The sequence below is a fragment of the Opisthocomus hoazin genome, chromosome 16, assembly GCF_030867145.1.
Source record: "Opisthocomus hoazin isolate bOpiHoa1 chromosome 16, bOpiHoa1.hap1, whole genome shotgun sequence".
In the NCBI taxonomy this organism is placed as follows: Eukaryota; Metazoa; Chordata; class Aves; order Opisthocomiformes; family Opisthocomidae; genus Opisthocomus; species Opisthocomus hoazin.
Genome location: NC_134429.1, coordinates 12,210,979 through 12,231,178, shown reverse-complemented (window position 1 = coordinate 12,231,178; position 20,200 = coordinate 12,210,979). Strand labels below are relative to the sequence as shown.

The 20,200-nt window shown below is 47.9% G+C and overlaps 1 protein-coding gene across 1 annotated transcript in view; it reads right to left on the bottom strand.

Annotated features, from left to right (window-relative positions):
• The window catches only part of TMEM201 (transmembrane protein 201), a 30,443-nt gene extending 11,234 nt beyond the window's left edge, over positions 1-19,209 (bottom strand). The window contains exons 1-6 of the mRNA XM_075437177.1: positions 19,080-19,209; positions 12,845-12,965; positions 12,005-12,199; positions 8,851-9,027; positions 7,842-8,230; positions 7,157-7,360 (exon numbers count right to left, since the gene is read on the bottom strand). Of these exons, the coding sequence (XP_075293292.1) occupies positions 7,157-7,360; positions 7,842-8,230; positions 8,851-9,027; positions 12,005-12,199; positions 12,845-12,965; positions 19,080-19,183 (1,190 nt within the window). The 5' untranslated portion in view covers positions 19,184-19,209. The remainder of the gene's footprint in view (positions 1-7,156; positions 7,361-7,841; positions 8,231-8,850; positions 9,028-12,004; positions 12,200-12,844; positions 12,966-19,079) is intronic.
• Between the last annotated feature and the right edge of the window lie 991 nt (positions 19,210-20,200).

The following is a 20,200-nucleotide window of genomic DNA, read 5'->3' as shown; positions in this document are numbered from 1 at the left end:
TATTGTAATTAGTGTTTACAATGATCACAGCATTACTAGACAGTTGGGCACAACTCTGCTACACAGATACTTTAAAAATAAATAAATAGAAGGTTAAAGAAGAGTATTACATGGTATGGGACCGTACACTGTCCTGAAGAAACACCTCCTGCCAGCAGAGCCTCCCCTTCTCTGTCCCAATACCTCTTATCCAAAGACAACACCATATGTGTGCGCCTTTTAAATTCACATTTTAACCAGAGATGCTGCATCACCCCTGGGATGGAGAGAGACATGGGAGAGCATGGGTCAGGTCAGACTACAGGGCTGTAGATGGACCCACTCCTACTATCAGATAATTCAGCACATGAAGCAAGAAGGCAGCATGCAGTCACAGCCAGGCAGCTTGCTGTCTACACCCAGCTTCATCTGCCTGGAGGCAGCCAGGGAACCGTGTGTTAGTCATGCAGTAAAATGTTTCTTCTGGACTTAAGTCCCATCATAATTAATTTAGCTACGAGTTATCCGTGTAGAACTGCATCATTTTCTCCAGGCAGCTTGGGTGCTGCTGCCCAGACTGCAGAAGTAGCTCTCTATTGCCTGACTGTGGGCTGCGAGGGAAGAGAGTTTCCGTGAGCTGAGATGCAGTCACTGGTCTGGTCAGCTGTATCACATCAGTCAGTCGCATGACCTGTGCCTCCGGTCAAGGTGACAGAATCAGGAGTAAAAAGCAATACAGCAAATAAAAAAACAGGCACAGAGAGAGGGGAAAATAACGCTAAAAAAGGGCACAGGTCTCAGACACATTAAGTGTTTGATACATGACTTGAGAGCTAGAAACTTTAGCTGCCAAGACTAAGAATTCTTTTCTCCTACAATGTTGCCCTGCTTTGGATGGAAAAGGAGGGTTGAATTATAGCTGAAAATGCTTCTGCACGAATACCTTGTAAAGTACAGACAGATGTCTGGCATCAGCTTTGCCTTCCCTCCTAGCTGGCGGCACAAGGGTAGAGGGGTGTGTGTATACACATCCCATGCCTACAAAAATCCAGACGTGCTGGCGTGACAAAGATGTTCAGAGGACCTCTGCCCTGCCCGTACACTTGACAGCTTTGGTCCCACACGAGGATTTCCAGGGGATGACTCAAGGTACGCTTCAGGACAGAGTACTGCCCCTTCCATACGAGAGCATCTGCCACGGCTCAGAGGCCCCAGGTGCACCCGCAGGTGACAGCACACCTGGAATGAACCGGCGGGTTATACGCGACAGCACACGGTTTCAACAGCATCTCTTTAAAAACCAAAGCAAAGCCACATACCACAGCTCCCTGCTTTGATGAGTGGAGTCAGTCTGGAGCAATCATCTGGCTATTAATGATATTAATTTTTATAAGAGTATAAATAATTTGTCCACAATACATCAATACATACTTTCTATAGTATTTAAGCATGATTATTAGCTTCACATAATTTCAGCATACTTGAAAAATATTCATAAAGCCAAAGTAAAACACTACTACACCATTTTTATACTCCCCTCTTGTCCTCACTGTTTGACACACCCAAGCTCAGTTTACTACGGCATGCAAAGCACAGACATAGGAAGAGAGGAGTTAATAGAAAGGAAAGAATGGGATATAAATACAGCATGTTCAGAATTGTAAAGGGCCACAAAGGCGTCAGTTTGCATGCACTGATGTCGGCGAGGGCTTCGGGAAGACCAGAAGTCGCAGCAGCAGAGATGCTTACTCAGTTGCTAGTTCTGGGTTCTCCCTCACCCCTCCTATAGTCAGCAAAGTTGCTCAGAAATTTAAGATTGCAGCCCAAGTATCCTCTTATTCTGAGCCACACACTGGTGGCAAATAAAGGACAGAAGCACTGGCCTGGCAGACGTACAGGTACTGCTGTCCCCAGCTGCAGCTGCGTTAGTTCCACTGCAGCAGAGCAACACAGTGTTGTCAATACTCTCATCCAGGGAAAGGCACTTAATGAACCCCCATCGGCCCCGTTCTGTATCCAGCTCCTGGGCAGAGTACCAGACGCTTCTGTGTCGGCAGATCAGCCACAGCCACTATGAGAGCTGGAGTCTGCCACTTTGGGCTGGAGCAGATTTCAAGTGACACACAAACCCACTAGCAACAGCTCACCACCTCAGCTCCATTCTGTGGCACCATCCTCTGGTCCAGACACCAGCACACGGCCAGCGTAAAAAAGCAGCACCTGAAATTAGAGGCTTTTGGGCTAAAATCCTCTAATACTGTTGAGTCAAAATGTTTGGATGCTCTGGCCTGCATGGCTGGGAGAATCCTCAGGCAACAAAGCATGGTGACCACAATGCAACAATGCGTCTAGTGATCACAAGTTATGGCATGTTCCTCGTGTGGCCTCAAATATGAGTCCAGTTAAGCTAAAATCAGAAGCTCAAAGCACTGACCAAGTGGTTCTGGATGAGTTTTGTGTCAGCTGTGTTAGTAAGTTGCCAGCCCTTTGTTAGCTATTATCCCCCTCAGCAGAAGGAAACGTATACCCCTGTGTCATACAAAATAGCACCTCAGCTTCATGGGGATGGTGGCACTGTGCTCCAATGTTGGGCTTGCACTAAGATACCTGAGCTGGAAGCACACACTTCCTTCTGCTGGACTCACCGTGGGAGAAGCAACCAGGCAGAGTTACTGCTGAGCTATTTCCTAACTGAAGTTCAAGTGAAAAAACGCAAAGTTGGGAAAGCACCTTCTGTACAGAACCTACAGCAGGGCACAGTGTTCAGAACAGTCTATTTGGCTTTGAAATCAGGTACTGCAGGAACAGTCTCAGTAAAGGCAGTGGTGGCTGAGCTATTTTTGTTTTTTTCCCCAGAACAGTCAACAGTAAAATACTGATAACTGATGATCTTCAGGTCTAATTGTCTAAGGAGACACAGTTGGTAGAGACTGAATACTAGCAGTTTATAAATCAGAACACCTCTGTAAGAAACACCTTTCTCCTCCTTCCCTCTCCTCCAAAAGATCAATCCTCCTCCACCATCAGCAAAAGCACAAGACAAAGTAGAAAGAGAGGAGACTGTCAGCATCAGAGTCTCTAAAAGACCCAAAATTCAATTGCTGCAAGTTACTTTTTGAGGCTCTGACGTTTTCTGTTGCTTTTAGCAGCAGCAGCACAGACGTGCTGAGGCACCAAGAACTGGGAAAATAAGCTGACACGTGAGCAAATACAAAAGCTTCTTTGGCATTAAAATTGAACCACACTTCAATATGTTTTGTTATTTTGTTTCGCCTCTGAAATTTTTCCAATTATGAGTCCAAAAGTTCTTCCATTAGAAGTTGTGGACAAAGCACCACAGAGACCAGGGCTTCAGTTATACAGCTTGGCCATAAACCAAAGTAGCTTTCTGATGTTCTGACATAAAATTAGTGCAACTTGTAAATACACCTCATTTGTACTAATCTGCATAAAGACAAATGGATTTCTTGCTTGCATGTCAATTGCAGTTAACTTATTTCCCAGATGAAAAGATTTAAAACACTTTCAGTATAGATTTGCACTTGCTGTGCAAACAGAGCTAAAATATTTCTTAACAGTATTATTCAGGCCTCACCGTGTAAACCCCACTTCTTCCCACAGTTCTACCAATTGCCCGTTACTGGTATCTAGTGTGTGCCCTCCCCATCCCATCATAGGCTGCACAGGAAAAAAGACAGAAGAATAAAAGAAAAGATCAGGCAGTGGGAAAATTAACAGCAAAACATCATGAAAGGCACCAGAACATGCGGGGCTCAAAGATGGGGCATGTTTATATTGAAAGGGAAAAAAAAAAAAGTGCTGCTAAACAGAAGGGAGGAAAACAGTTGCTCAGAAGAGATAGGAGGCCACATGAAACTGGGCAAAGAGCAAATACAGACTTGACTTTCAGCTCCTGAAAGAAAAACATCCGAAGAGGCTGACAAGCATCTTTAGAGGCTGCCACTTAGTTTCCTCGCTACTGGGCAAGAAAATTTGGACAGATTAATTCTATTCTTATTAAAAAAAGAAAGGATATTGCCATTAGAAACCAGGCGTGACACTACCATGACCCCCTCCATGCATTTTTAAGAGTTTGTCAGCTGCTCACACCCCTCCTCCTTGTAGTGGTCTCAATATATCCTTCTGAACACCAGATTCCTCCCATCACTTGGGCAGACTTGACAGCAGAGCAGCAGGAGGAACTGCCACATCAGACAGTTGCAAGTTTGTGTGCTAGAAGCTAGCAGGAACTCTCAATCCAACTTCTATAGGTAAGTGCAGAAGACAATCACAGCTAAATGGAAACATCAGTCTTTTCCTACATTTAACTTTATGAGGAAAACATGAAAGTACTGAAGCAGGAAGAAGGGAGAAAGGAAAAAAAAGTCTAGATGGCTTATTTCACTTAATGGACACAATAGCTCAACGTTTCCTGGGTCTTCTGTGCAGCTTGTTTAGAGAACGGCAGAGCTGGCACTGCATCTGGTTCCAGCATTTATTTCATTAGGTGGCTTTGTCCGCCCCACTTTCAACAGCAGAAGGGCGGCAGAACAGTGGTGATGGAAGGGCTGCTGCAGCGGGGAGTTATCCACAGGAGAAAACATTATAGCGACCACTGCACTGAAAGGAAAGCCGCGCAGGCAGCGATAGCACATCCATACACAACACTGTCCCCCTGCTTTTCCTTTCCCCCTCTGCCACCCTATTTTTTCCCTCCTATCCTTTCACCAGCCTACTACTGTCTGTCTTCACATTGCTGCCTGCTCCAACAGGCTGGCCGGTACAGAAAAAAGACTGGGTTTTTGAGGAGCATTTCCTATTAAATCTCCTAATGGAGAGTAGGAAAGAGGCACCAGGGTCATTGTGAACGTCTAACCCAGCACTGGGGACCTTGCACACTCCTGCTGGCATTTTTTTCCTGTTTTGACAAAGTCATGTGGCTTTTTGTAGTATTTACTTTGAAACAACATTCTCTATTGAATGTAGCGTCCCAGTGGAAAATGGGACATAATGGTTATTATTCAGCATTTTGAAAGTCTGAGACTGGAACAAGAAACAATCTGTGACTGTGAGCTGGAAGACAAACCTTTTGGATCAGGATTGGTAAACAATGGGAACACGGATTGTAGATGCTGGATTCTTTCTGAGGACAAGTAAGTAAACAACCCTCAGAGCAGCATCATTCACAAGCACCAGAATGGAGAAAGGTGTTCTCTTTGCTTGGAAATGGATATTGCAGTTATCTGAAGGCACCAGAGAAAGTTCCAAAGGAAAGCACATATGGGGAAGAGGTTGTGTGTCCCCTTAAGTTACAGGCACATGGTCCTTCAGCCTGGTGCTGTACCTTCCCATGACACACTCGGCTTATTGTTAACAAATCTCTACAGAGCTTTAGTTAGTGCTACCTTTCTGCTTTCAAAATGAATACTGGTTTGAAGAACAATAACTATGAAAAGCTATGAAATAGTTTTTGTTTCCTTTAAAAAAGCTTCTATAGTTTCACCAGCATCTGCATCATCCAGTAGTGTCTGAATCGTTCAGCAGGAGATGCAGATACTTCATGGCAAGAGCTCCATTCTGATTATTACAGAGTTTATACATAGGAAGATCGAGACACCCAATTAACTTCTATCACACTATTAGTATGGCAAATTCCATTGCACTATTTTGAACAAAAGGAAATAGCAGATCTTCTGTAACAGTGCTATTTCCTCTTGAAAGACCCAAATTCAGACGACAAACTCAGTGGAGTGTCTTGCAAAAAAACAGTGCAGGATAATCAGACTGCTTATCCTAAGAGGCCCCAACACGTTAATCCTACAAAAAACCAAGCAGTCGAAAGCTCCCTCCTCCCCACATAGTAACATCCAGTCATCCCAGCTTTCAGCGGAGGACTGCTAGGCACTCAACTGAAAGTCACAATTTCCAGACCCCTTCCTTCAGCAGGATTAGCACCAATGCCAGACTTCAAAATAGAACCCCTCCAAGTAACACGAAAAATCCATCTCTACTGCCACGTAGTCCCACAGCAGAGGCTCCCACCCCTTCCTATAACACATCCTCCTAATCTGTGCTCTCAGCCATAAGGAAAACATTAACCGACTAAGTAGTTATGTACAATGAAAGCTGACCATATACCACAGCATTAGGTTGTTAGTCCCATATGTCTTCTCTTTCTAAAGCTACAGGAGTGGAGGAGCATACACATTTTTATCCAGTTGTGCTTTTACACAGATGCTCCTCGGGGGGTGGTGGGGGTAGGTGGGTAAAAAACCCAATGAAAACTGGCATTGAAAGCAACAGCCACTGTTAGATTTGAAAATTTAGCCTGAAGCAGCTGAATACTTTCAGATATTGAATCAAGACACCCTGAGCTACACAGCCTTTTAAAGCACCCTTTTAAATAAATTATTGAAGTTCCAGTTAAAAGCACTTAAGGACGCCTCTCCATTTAAAATACGAGTCACAGGAGAATGGCAGAGCGAGAGAGCATGCAGTTAAGTGATGCTACACAGTGCAAGGCAAGAACAACCAGGTTACGGACTACGCATGGTCCCCTCCTCGCATGCCTGTACACCATGCAGTGTTACTACAGCACATGGTACGAGGACTTGGAATCCAGAGGCAAGTTCCCATCAGTTCAAAATTAAAATGACCAGCACCATTAGAAAACTGAAGGTGGCCTGGGCCCCACGGAGGATCAAGGCAGAGGACTCCTCTGTGACTGGCTAAGGATGGACGGGCAGTGAGAAGAACCAGAAGGACAGGAGAAGCCAGAATCTCTTTGGCTGGAGGAGCAGAATGGGGAGGAGGCTGCATTTATGGAGCAGTTTGTGAAGCAGCTGCTGGAAGAACTGGCTTTGGGGAAGCTGGATATTTGCACTGCTGACATAAGATTCAGGAGGAAGGGAAAATGGAGGCAGCAGGAGTAGCTTCCATGGCTAGCACCAGCAGTGGAAATGCTCCAAGTAGCTAGCACAGTGGTAAGCAAGGATGGGTTAAAAAATCAAAAATTATATATAAAGGAAGAAAAGATCTTCACTGCTTATCTACTTCAAAAAAAAGAAAAAAGAAACAGAGGAACGGGAAAGAAAAAGAGGAGAGAGAAGCACCAGTCGCAAAGAGTTCACAAGGCTTTTTTTCCTCCTTCCCCCAGCGTCACTGCTCTGGCTCTGACCTTCGGGGCCGGTATCTCCGATGGCCCGTTGCCTTCCGCGTGGCCACTGCTGCGGTGAAGCCCACCAAGCAGCACAAGGATGTGGTGCCAAATTTGGCCGTGTCTAGCCAGTTGGGTGTTTCCGTCTTCAGGTACTTCTCAGCTAAATGTAGACTCATCACTATGAACCACAACACCGAAGCAAAAGCATCAATTCTCCGGAGCCTGCAATGCCAAAAAGAAACCAAACAAGACACAAGGTTAAGAGTTTAAACACCAATGAATCCCCATGGTCCTGAGGAAGGAGAGGGAAGGGAGGGAGAAGGTGGGGAGGGTACACAGACTGAGCAGGTTACGTACTATCTCTTGGTACGATTATATCATCTGCAGCCCTTCCCACTGCTGTGGCAAGTACCTGAATAGATCTGTCCAATTTTCTACAAGATTACAGAGCTGTACAGGGAGCTTTTCATTCACAGTAACTCAAGATTAAATTGTACGAACCAAGGCACAGATCCAAAGCAAGATCTGCTGTCTCCACCCAGCTGGCTGGCAACCCAAAGAATAAGCACTGTGCTACGAACAGTATTACGTGTGCCATTCTGGCAGATGCTTACCCCCGACTCACCGAGTCAAGACAGGGCAAACGAACTCCATCATAATGCAGTTTTCCTTTAAGCAAAACAGCAGAAAAGAGGACACCCACCTGATCCGTCCAGCTAAAAACACAGCCAACAAGCAGGTGAACAGCCCGAGGACAGCGACTGCCATCTGGTGATGCTTCCCGTAAGCCCATGCGGCACTCAGGTTCTCCACCATCTGTTCTGGGAGCAGGTGGAGCAGCTCCGTCCAGCGTGCCACCATCACGGAAGTGTCATTTTCTAAGTCTGCATGTGAGCTTGTGCCAGTCCTGTTCCAAATGGACGCTGGACCAGAGGAGACAGGAGCAGGGACCGCTGTGCTGAGTGAGAAGGGGTCGCCTGACCCATACAAGGCCATCAGAACCAGGAACGCACAGCTGAGGAAGGCCAAGAACCGCAGAAATATCACCTGAGCTGGTGTGGTTATGGAAGCAGAAGAGGATGAACATAAATTCTGGAGAGGAAGGGATAAACACTGTGTCAGAAGCTGAATGAACTGCAGTAAGGTTTTGAAATGGTGCTTTATGAAACTCTTCCAGGCTGTATGGTTTACGGGACAGTTTTGCCTTGTAAGTCCTTATAAGTCTCTGCACTGGGCTGACACCACAAGGGATGCTGTAGACTAGCAAAGAGCAACAGCAGAGCTACAAGCAGAAGCCAAGGTCAGACAGCGCACTGGGGCAAAGAGAAGGTCATAAAACACTTCCCATCGTTCCTACTTCTTTTTTTCTACCTGTACTCCGTATTTTCATGTGCTGTTCTCATAAATTGGCTTCTCTATTTCCCCTTTTCTGTCTCTCTCACTACTTGCCTTCCACTCTGTTCTTATTTTTACTTAGACTTACCTTGTGGCAATGGCACTGAATGACACTAGCAAGAGGAAACCTCAAACTAACATCAGGAGCACCTGTGGTGACTATCCTGTGCTCTTCTAAACTTCCGCCACGCACCCGAGCTCCCAGTGCTACAGAGCCCCAAGGCCGTTGCCTTCCTTTCCCAGCAGCAAACCCAGGTGCAGAGGTACCAAGTTCACTGCACTTCCCCCTAAAATCCCTGATCTGTCCCGCTATGTACCTGAGTATAGGTCTTGTCTGTCTCACGGCGCTTGAAATGGTGGCTGAGCAGCAGCGCCCGGAGCTGCCGATTCTGATGTTTTATGTAATACTCCACAGCAGCCTGGCATGGACGGCACAGCTTGTAGGTCTGCTCTAGATGGTGCTTGTACACCTCAATCTCCTCATCGTATTTGCCCTGGTGAAAGAACAGGAGAGGAAAAGTAGGTGAGAACTGCAGGTCCCTCACCAGTTATCATGCTTGCTACTGACACATGAGCAAGGTATGCTTCCAGTGTCCAGAGCAACAGCTCCCTGAAACCAGGCCTGAACAGTGACCAAGCTGGAGGCCAGCCATACAACCAACTTCTCATACAGCTGACCCAGCCTCCATGGCCCCAAAGAGACAAAACAGCCCTTGGAGAAGTCTGCTGTGGCCCAATTTTGCTGTCTTTGTCAAGCCCTTATGAACTCAACACAGAAGATGAGACAAAAAACCAGACCTGCTCTTCCCCTTCTCAAATGAGGGGACACAAAAGACCTGTTGCCCCTTCACACCACCCTGCTGGAAAAAGGAGAGACATACTCTTGTAAAGCCTTTGACACGGTCCCCCACAACATCCTTCTCCCTAAATTGGAGAGCCATGGATTTGATGGGTGGACCGTTCGGTGGATAAGGAATTGGTTGGATGGTCGCAGCCAAAGGGTAGTGGTCAACGGCTCAATGTCTGGATGGAGACCAGTGACGAGTGGAGTCCCTCAGGGGTCCGTACTGGGACCAGTGCTGTTCAATATATTTATCAATGACATGGACAGCGACATCGAGTGTACCCTCAGCAAGTTTGCAGATGACATCAAGCTGAGTGGTACGGTCGAGACACCAGAAGGACGGGATGCCATCCAGAGGGACCTGGACAGGCTGGAGAGGTGGGCCTGTGTGAACCTCATGAGGTTCAACACGGCCAAGTGCAAGGTCCTACACCTGGGTCGGGGTAATCCCCGGTACCAATACAGGCTGGGGGATGAAAGGATCAAGAGCAGCTCTGCCGAGAGGGTCTTGGGGGTACTGATAGACGAAAGGCTGGACATGAGCCGGCAATGTGCGCTGGCAGCCCAGAGGGCCAACCGTGTCCTGGGCTGCATCAGGAGAAGCGTGGCCAGCAGGTCGAGAGAGGTGATTCTGCCCCTCTACTCTGCTCTGGTGAGACCTCACCTGGAGTACTGCCTTCAGCTCTGGAGCCCTCAGCACAAGAAGGACATGGAACTGTTGGAGCGGGTCCAAAGGAGGGCTACAAAAATGATCCGAGGGCTGGAGCACCTCTCCTATGAGGACAGGCTGAGAGAGTTGGGCTTGTTCAGCCTGGAGAAGAGAAGGCTGCGGGGAGACCTGATTGCAGCCTTTCAGTACTTAAAGGGAGCCTATAGGAAAGATGGGGACAATCTGTTTAGTAGAGACAACAGTGACAGGACGAGGGGTAATGGTTTTAAACTAAAACAGGGTAGATATAAGGAAGAAATTCTTTACAATGAGGGTGGTGAAACACTGGAATGGGTTGCCCAGAGAGGTAGTGGAGGCCCCATCCCTGGAAACATTCAAGACCAGGTTGGACAGGGGTCTGGGCAACCTGATCTAGTTAGCAGTGTCCCTGCTCGCTGCGGGGGGGTTGGACTAGATGACCTCTAGGGGTCCCTTCCAACCCAAAACTTTCTATGATTCTATGATACTCCTTCCGAAACTCAGCCCCCAGTCTCAAAGGCTGTCACTGTTTGAAAGCCCTGACAAGATGACCTCCGTAAATCATTAATAACACTTGTAAAAACAGACAGTGGTTAGTGCCAAAGGTACATTTTTCAGCTTCACTACAGCAGACACATCACTTATTGCAGAGGCTTCTAGGGCTCTTCCGTCTCCACTGCCAGCCTCTACCAAGATCCTTGTACTAAACACATACAGCTAAAAGCACACAGCTTCTTTGGGAGAGGGAAGAGCACAGATGCATTGTAGCTGCCTGAGGGCTTGTTGCAGCAGTTTCATAGGCTTCCTCTGCTGGAATCAAGAAAAATCACATGGGAGAGACTAGTAGCAGCAGGCTCACCCCTTACTGGACCGGTCAGCAATGCTGAGAGAGGCCATGGCTGTTGCTGACACACACATCTAACCATGCTGGATAACACAGCACCATGTTTCTTAGCTGGCACAGACACTGCAGCTCACTCAATGCCTAAAAAGGGGCCAAAGGCCGGCTGAGCAAGTGGATAGGTCTGGCAAGAGGCAGGGACTAGAAATGCAGCTGAGAAAAGGGAATCAGTCGAAGATGTTCTCATTAAGCATGATCAAATTTAAATCTGTTCCCCGGGAGTTGCCATGATTAAACTCACAACATTTACACAAAGCAGACTGGATTAGGCAACCCAGAGGATAAATGCATCCCACTACAGCACAGTCTTATAACCCCAAGGCTTGACCATGGTTGAAAGCTAAGGACTGGAGCACTAAATTCCCTGCATGAAACTTTGGGGAGCCATAAAATTGTGCAAGAGAAACTCCACTATCCTACCTTATTAAGTATAATTATTGCATATTAAGTAACGGGAAGTCCAAGAAGTTGCTCAGCAGGAAATCCTGCTGCTATAACTGTAAAATCCCTTTGCCCTCCTAGGCACAAATGCCTAACCAGGGAGATGATATGGCTGCACAGGATTCCTCTCCCACTCCACTAGTAAAAGCAGAGCAGCACAGCCAAGGCCTCGGGAAAAACAAAATTTGTCAAGGCTTCAGGGTGACTAGTGGGCTGTTGTGCCGATCAGATCCTGTGAGCTCAGCTGGGTCAATGGTAAATGCTGGAGTTGTAAGCTGATCTCAGCAATGTGCACGACTGGTTTTGGGCTCAAGCTTCAACTTTCAGCGTCCATCTAGAACAGGTCATTACAGTCTGGCTTTCAAGTAGGATTAGATAAATTTGCAACACTAATCAGTAACCTTCTCTGCACTAGAGTGCCACATAGTGCTTCCGAAGGCTACTGGAGCACTGTTCCACAGCACACTGAAAAATTCCTCTCCCTGCTGCTTACAAGGCTGCAGCATGGCATTAAACAGAGCAGGAATAGCACGTGTATGCATGGGAATGCCTTGAACAAACATTCTCCTGTGATGCCAGTCCCTAATGAATACTCACCTCCTCCCTTGGTGCGAATGAAGCCAGCTGTTTGATCTTCATGGTTTGATAGCTGTTGCATTTCTTGCAAAGCAGAATTTGGCTGCTCACCCACTGCTGTGGTTTGGTAGGATCACAGAAAGTCGTAGCACCCGACACAACATGGTTAAGGTGTTCCATGTACTGAGCAGGGATGGGTTTGTTGTAGTCTCCATTCTGACAAGAAGCAAAAAGGGAGGCAAGAAGGAAAGCAAACATGAGATCATAAAAATTAAAGCTAGGTATCCTCTGGCTGACAACAACATTCCCTAAGCTCTGTCAGAAGCTCTGCAATCCATGCATTCCCCTATGTAACAAAAGAAACAAGTATGAAAAAGTGACAAAATGCTTCAAATCTCCCCCATTCACTGCTCTTTCTGTACACCTGCTGCAAGTAGTTACTGGTGGTGGACTTTGGCTTAAGACAGGCTTTGTTATTTAATACCCTAAATAAAGCAATTCAGTGGTTCCAAAATACAAAACCAGTGAAGATATGTTCCATATATTAAAAAAAGGTTTTTAAGAGATATTGGTGAAAATGTGAAGGCCCTTTTTGCCCTCTGAAGCAAGAGAAGAAAATTTGTCTTTCTCATTCTATGTCAGCACATCCCAGTATGCATGGATTCTTTCTCATATTTGATAAAGTGATCAGCTACTGAGTTCACAGGCGCCCAGCACAGAGCTGCCGGCTGTCAAACCGCTGGATATTCATCCGCACTAGGCCTGTGTCATCTCAAATGAGGAGCAAGCTTTTCCCGCCAGCACTGTCCCACAGGGCACGTGCCTTCCCAGCCCCCCTCTCTGAGCACTCTGTCACAGTACCTCTTGGAACCCGTTGTACTGCTCACAGTTGGGGCAGTCCCAGCAATTGCGATTCCCATACGGCACTACCGTGTCCTGATTGCAGAACCAGCAGTTCACCGTCACGTGTGTGGGCTTCTTCCTGTCAGGAGAGGAAACGCGTCAGGCACAAACACTGAATTCAGCTGGTGTAGAGGAAAGCAATGGCTTTCAAACAGGGAAATGTGAGAGAGGCTGGAATAACAATCAATCTTGCCATTCAGTGTGTTTAATGATATGACTCATAGCAGTCATTTTAGCAATGAAAAGATGGACTATTAAAGTAGAAATAAATTATGCCTGATGCTCGTATCTCTTTGTGCTAGTACCACGAGCATGCCAGAATAACAACCTTGTGAATAACCCACTTCACTGTTTTTTCAGAGGTGCATCTGGGGGTGCGAGTTCTCTCCATAATCAGCAGTGTTAATATATGCAAAGGGTGCAGTAAAGTCGCTGCTTAATACGCAGAATCCTAGGAAATGGAAGTTAGGATCCACAAGAACTGTGTATGATGGTGCTCAGAAACTCAGGAAATGGGCTCACAGGTACAGTTTTGTCTGCTCTGCTTGTTAGAAAATTTTTCAAGGACAAGCACATATCAAATTATCCCAAGGTTCAGGCACTGTAAATAGCTGTTTCTTCACAGCTGTAGATACATAAGCAGCTAAGGAATCAACGTGTCTTCCCCAGTTTTTATGCACTGGAACTGCAGGGACAAAGACTAATGACCTGGATCCACAATCCCCTTGCTTTTTAAAACAATCCTGTTAAAACAACAGTCACTACAAGAGAAACAGCTGTGACACAGCCCAATTGCAACAGGTTGTGACAGATGTTTGGGCAAAGAACTTCAGTGGCCTGGCCCTTGAGCCTGCCTGCTAAAGGTCTGCATTTGTCTCGAGGCTTGGTGCAACACCCAAGAGGAAGCTTCCCGGCTGGTCAAGGCAACACAGCCCAGCTGCCTGGGTTTATCAGAACCTGTCCCAGTCGCCCTCGCTCCGCAGGCAAAGCCCGGCAGCGACTCGCTATGGCAGCTACGCAGACAGATGCACCCAGCTGCTGCCGGCCCTGCTCGCTGCCTAACTCCACCGAGCCATCAGCGAGCCGCCCGCCGGACAGCTTCGGAGGCAGCAGCGAAAGCAACCAAGCAGGGAGGCTCACCAAGGGCCTGGAAAGCACGTAATGTCAGCCAAAGTGCTCACCAGCTGAGAGCAACTTCTCTTCTTCCTCCTCTAGGAAACGTTCTCTGCTGCTACAACATTCTGTAGCAAAACATCTTCTGAATGCTGCAGAAATGTCATCTGGCACCCTACAGCCAAATGGGCCGGTGGCTCTCCCGTTCGTTGAGCTGGTTTCTCTCTCAGCCATTGCCCTTGTAGCTGCATGCCTACAACTAAGATTCTTCCCCACTCCCATTTCATGTCTTGAAACTTGGTTCATAAAGTATCAAATCCTCAAGTGATGCTTGGGCCTCGTGTTTAAGTACTCATGACAAAGATAAGCTCCAAACAAAGCACCATAAAGAAGCATGACAAGCCGAAGTGCACAGAGGATTCCCTGCCAGATGCTGAAAGAAAAGGGCTGGAGCTACTAGGGTGACAGATTCTCATCTCAAAATAGATGCATACGCCCACACCCCTCTTAAAATGAATATTCACTGCTCAGCTTTGTTCATTGCCAAGGGGGCTCAAAGCAGTAAGTGATCTGAGTTAAAAATACCACCATTGAAAGTGACAGGCAAAAAAAAAAAAAAAAAAAAAAAAGTTTAAAGCAGGCAGAAATCTAGGTCCCTAGTCCAAGTTATCCATGAGCTACCACTGACCAAAAGCCAAGCAAACCACACGTTCAAACCAGCCATATGAAGGACGGACAGCAACACCTGTTAGTTCTAGTTTCAGCTCACTATCATAGGTGTAAAAGTTATGAAAACATAACACATAGGTTTCAGCATGTAAACCACCAAAATACAGATCCTATTGTGCCTTGAGCATGGACTTTGGATTGCCAGCACAACCTAAACTCCACCCTCTGATGCAGGTTACTGCAGGGGTCCCAGGCACCGTAGGAAGCGCTGCAATCCCACGTTCACGCTGCTCCAGCATCATCCTCTGGCACCCACAAAAATAAGACATGCCACACTTCAGCCTCAACCTACCACCACTCTCTAACTTCCACGACATGATAGAGTAGGTAGAAGCACTAATTTCAAGGGTAACACAGAAGTGGAAAGCACAGGCCAAAAAAATAAGTAAAGCATGCATGCTACAAAGCAAAAACAGAACCAATGCCAAATCCCATCTGAGAATTTGCTAATATCGGAGACCAAATCCTTAGTATACTCAAGACATTTCCATCTTTTCCAAAAAGGATTCCATTTCTCACCCTCGAGGCTGAAGAAGTGCTACCAGGGTTAAGTACCAGCCCTTCATTCTCACAATGTATGCAAAAGAAACTGCTAAATCCTGGATTATTTAGGATAAAAGCAATAATCCTTCCTTTTGAGAACCTGTAATCTGTTGCCATAGAAACAGGTGCAAAAAAATCAGAAGTTCCCAACCTGCTGGACGCAAAAAGAAGACCGAAAAAAAAAAGGTCATTTGAGGCAAGAACATATAGGTACGGTGCTAATTTTCTAGTAATTGGGCAGGACTTTAAAAACAAAAAAACAAGTACTGCATTTGGAAAGACTCTCAAATACAGATGCAATGACTTTGGAACTATATATACCTTGCCTGAATTCAAGCAGCAGCTGAATGGAATAAGCGAGAGCACACATCGCTTCTGAAGTCAGACACTCTGTTATGAGAAGACAGACAACGCAAAACCCATATGAGCATCTACAATGTGCTCAATCCTTTGCAAAACACTAGGCAAATCATCTCTAAGGAGTTTATAATCTAACACTGTATTAACTTGAATTAGCTTCACTGGACAAAGAATCACCTTGCAAAACGAAACCTGAGCAGCAAGAAGTGACTGAATTATTTACTGCATAGAGAGATTCTATTAAGAGCTGCCTTGCTGTGCTAACTCAGTATGCAGCCTGCACACGCAAACAAGCTAGAAAAAATTCCCAGGTTTGGACAAATTGTTTGGCACATAGAAGATCTTTGCTTAAGACAGCACCGGGGGGACATACCTGGAGTAAACTCCGTTATGAGATCAACACCTAATGTCTGAGACTGCTCAGACAGTATGACAAAACGTTCCCGTGTGAGAGGCAATCAGACTCCTTTATTTTGCTAACAAATATTAGATTGCAGGTATCCCCATTGACAAACACTGCTAGTGACTAACTTGGGTATCTCACGTAACACAACAAGGAACCTATGTTCCTTCCAACTCCCAACAAACACTCTCCGCTATTCCCCATTTATACATACATTTAAGGTTAAGCTTAAGTCCACACTTTGAATAGATTGCCAGAAGCACAGTCTCCCTGATAAGTGCAGGTCAGATCAGTTACCCAATAATAATAAACTGGATTCCTAAATATTTTTATTTACATCTATTCCCCACCCCCCTTTACTGCTAGGTCGGAAGATGAAGATGTTTGATTTTCCTTATTCTTAAAAGAGGCCACAGGTCGATGTGCAGTTCTTCACTGGGTCACCCCCATCCTCTGCCAAGGGTTAAAAGCAAAAAACAGTTCTCCATTAGAAGTACTTAAAGCAACACTCTTCATTCTGGCACAACTGGATTACAAAGCAATTATACTGGCTACGCCAGCAAATTTGAAGAAAAAACACACTAAGAGGAGGAACTCTTTTGCACAGATCAGTTTTGATCAGAACAAGATCTGACGGCAGTTTGACATAAGCACGCTGCCAAAGCTTCACAGTACTGACCAAGCCCACGACCGAGTCAAGAGGAGCTCACTGAGGCCAACACCGCGTTGAGCTCACAGCTAGGGACACAACTTCCAAGTTGTCTCCATGTCCATCACCTGTCAATGAAGGGGTCTGCCAGTGCAGACCCAATACTAAATTCCATTCTTCAACGTGGGAAAAACACATCGGAGCTGCCTAGGTTCCAGCAGGCAACCTATATCATGGATGCATTTGCTCAGAGCTAGCAGTTGTAGAGAGGGCTGAAGATTCAGCCACAAGACCAGATTTCTCATACAGTGTCATGGGTTCTAACGCAGCCTGTCCTTTCCCAAAAGCTGGACTTAGTGTCCTCTTAACAGGGAAAAAAGGTGCCCAGCGGACCCAGGTGGGGATAAGATACCCACAGTCATACCCACCTCCTGTGCCGTTCCCCTCAAAGGCTGTCTTCCAAGAAGTTGCAGAGGCTGCAGTTTCAAATACTCTGCCAAATACTGGCCATCAGGACAGGATCCTCCAGAAAACGTGCCTCTTTTTGCCATTTCCAATCTGCGACAGGCTTCTCAACTACATGCACTAGCTGCACGGCAGCTCCCAAGTTCCTGCCGGCCTCCCGCAGAACAAGTGATGGCTTATCCTAACTTTACCTGTAGGAGGAGCTGCCTCTGCCATCATTGACCCAAAGAAAGAGATCCTCCTGGGGTACTCTGTATCGGTACTGGCACCATGTCCGCAGCCAACAACGAACAGGAGCGCAGCAGATGAAGGGAATGTGGCTACAGCTGCCGGCCTGGACTCAGCAGCCTGATTTCCAGCAATATGTAACAAACAAGTAGCCAAGCTACGATCTCGAAGAAATGCCCCAGAACACACCTGGCCCAAACTCATAAGGTTTAAGGAGTTCCTGTGCATATCTGGACATCAAATCTTTTCCCCCCCCCGATATAAAAATCACAGTCTGATGCTGGCACACTCACAGCAGTGCAACTCCACATATTGACAGTTCTTCCAGAACTGTTTCCCACTAGGTTGTTCTGATATATTTTATTTCCCTTGCTACAGAAGGTGGTAAAGGCATCTTGCTAGATACGTAAGTGCACTCATGCTGAAAATGGAGCGAAGCAGGGCTATATCACAACATTAACACCAAAAGCCAAGGCAGCATCAGGTCTGTGTTTGGATCAGTCCCTTATAAAGCTGTCCTCCTTGATGACTACGGAAGATTCATTTAACTAAGGCAAAGTAAGCAATTAGGTAATATCAGCATAGTACTGAGAAACCAAAATATGTAGCCCTGAAGAATTATCAAGGTCACCTCCTGAAAATATTTACAGCTCACCAGCAGTTTTCAAGGAGTTGGGAAGAAATGCTTCCCATTCCAGGGACCTTTCGATGAACTTAAGCAAGACAAATCCCATCTCTTCCCTCAAAACACATGTTAGCCTCAACTGGGACAAAGAAATGCTGCCTGCTTCACTGGGGGTTGCTTTAGGCCACCAGTGTTTCTTAGGTGCCCTAAATATGCCAGAAAAATGCCAAATCTTGTACATAGGCTAACACACCCCTGGTCATTTATACGGTTATATGAACAGCAAATGCCTTGGAGTAAACTTTCGGTATTTTGTTGTGGGTGTAGAAATATGCTTCTATCGAACAGCGTAAACTTGAAGTGAACCTTACCACAACCAGCCCTCGGGACCGCCTTTTTCTCCATCAGACGAGCAGACTGCTCGAGCCTGGCTGGTTATAGCCACCACAGTACCTCTTATGCCATATATTCCCACACTCGCTGCCAGCTATGTTCGATTAAAGTCTGTCAAATCAGGCTTTACTCCTTTTATGAAACCCACCTCCTGACTGGTCTCCTGATGCTATTCAAACCCGGCTTTCAATTGGTCTGTTTAAATTCATTCTAAGAAGCGTTCCGTGCACCGCAGAAACAAACGACCAAAGGATTCTGGTCACTAACGACTCCTATGCCATCTCCCCAAGTTTTCGCACCCCACTAACTGCACTGTTCTTCTTTCGGGCGCTCCCCCACCGCTGCCCCTGCACCCACGCATCCACCTCCACCCCGGTCAAGGCCAGCAGCCCAACGCTCGCTCCCCCTGCCCCAGAAAACGCGTGGGGGGGAAACACGCGGGGAGCTCACACGCGGGGGGGACCCCCGGCAGCAAGGCCGCCCTCCGGCCCGGGAGCAGGGCAGCGCCGGGGCCCCCCTCGCACCGCTCCGGCAGCGGGCAGCTCCTGGGCGCGGCCCCGCAGAGGCAACGGGGTCAACGGTGCCAAACGCGCCCGGGCCGCTCCCCCGGCCTCCCCTCAGCGCGCCGCGGCCCGCACCCGGCCCGCACCCGGCCGCCCATTGTCCGCCGCGGCCTGGCCCCTACCTCCGCGCCATGCGGCAGACGAGCAGCCCGGCGGCGGCGGCGCAGACGGTGACGCCCAGCCCGGCGGCGGGGCAGCGGGCCAGCAGCGCGGCGGCTCCCTCCATTCCGCTCTCGCGCCCGGGCCGTTGCTCTGACCTCGGCGGCGCCGCTTTGTACGCGGCGGGGCGGGGCCGGGCCGGCTCGCCCCGCCCCTCCGCTCCGCCGCGGCGGGGGCGGGCGCCGTGAGTCACGGCTCGGAGAGCGCGGCGTGAAAGGCCGGAGTCGTGCGGCGGAGCCGTGAGTCAGCGCCGCAAAGGCCGAGATCGTGGCCGCGGGGGCGGCCCGGCGGGCTCCCTGCCCTTCCGCGGAGCGAGGCCCGTCGTGCCTGGCCCGGCGCCCGCCGCTACCAGCTGCCTTGCTGGGGTTTTTTTCTTTTTCTTTTAAATTTCTTTTCCTAAATTTAGACGCGGGAGTTTCTGCGTGACGGAGGCGGCTCCCGGCCTTGCAGGGGCCGGCCCTGCTGGAGCAGGAGAGAGAAGCCCCGGCGCAGGGGGGCCCCGGGGGCCGCAGGCCCGAGCCCGGGAAAGGCTTTGACAGACCCAGCTCCGCGGGAGGGGAGTCCCGGCGGGGGAAACGGGATGGACGGGGGTCTGCATCAACGCAGGGAACCGGCCATTGAGTTTGATGTACAATTTTGCAGAAAAAGGAGAGCTGTTCGGAGAATTACAGACACCAAACAGGCAGAGGAAGAAGAGCCAGTTCTGAGGGAACAGGTTCTCTGTCATTGTAGGAATGCACAATGTCTCTTTGTACATTCCTACCAAACCAGCTGGCTGCCCGCGGAACACGGAGGATCCCCCCAGCTACACTCCTGCACCCTCCGCACCGGTTTTGGAGCGGGGGTTGTGACCCTGTTGCGCTCCCTGCTCAGTTTTACCCAGTAAGCCACGTGCTGCGAAGAACATCGGCTGTTGGCCAGGGGATAGCGCAGCAAGCGGAGCAGGAACGAGAGGGCTCTGTGGGCATCTTGTTACCTGTGAGCCAGAAGCTGAAAGCTGCGGCTCTAGACCTTCCCTCTCTCTGGATAGACTGATAAATAATGCAGTTTGCAGAAAGCCCTCTGGTCTCTGATGGGAGTAGTT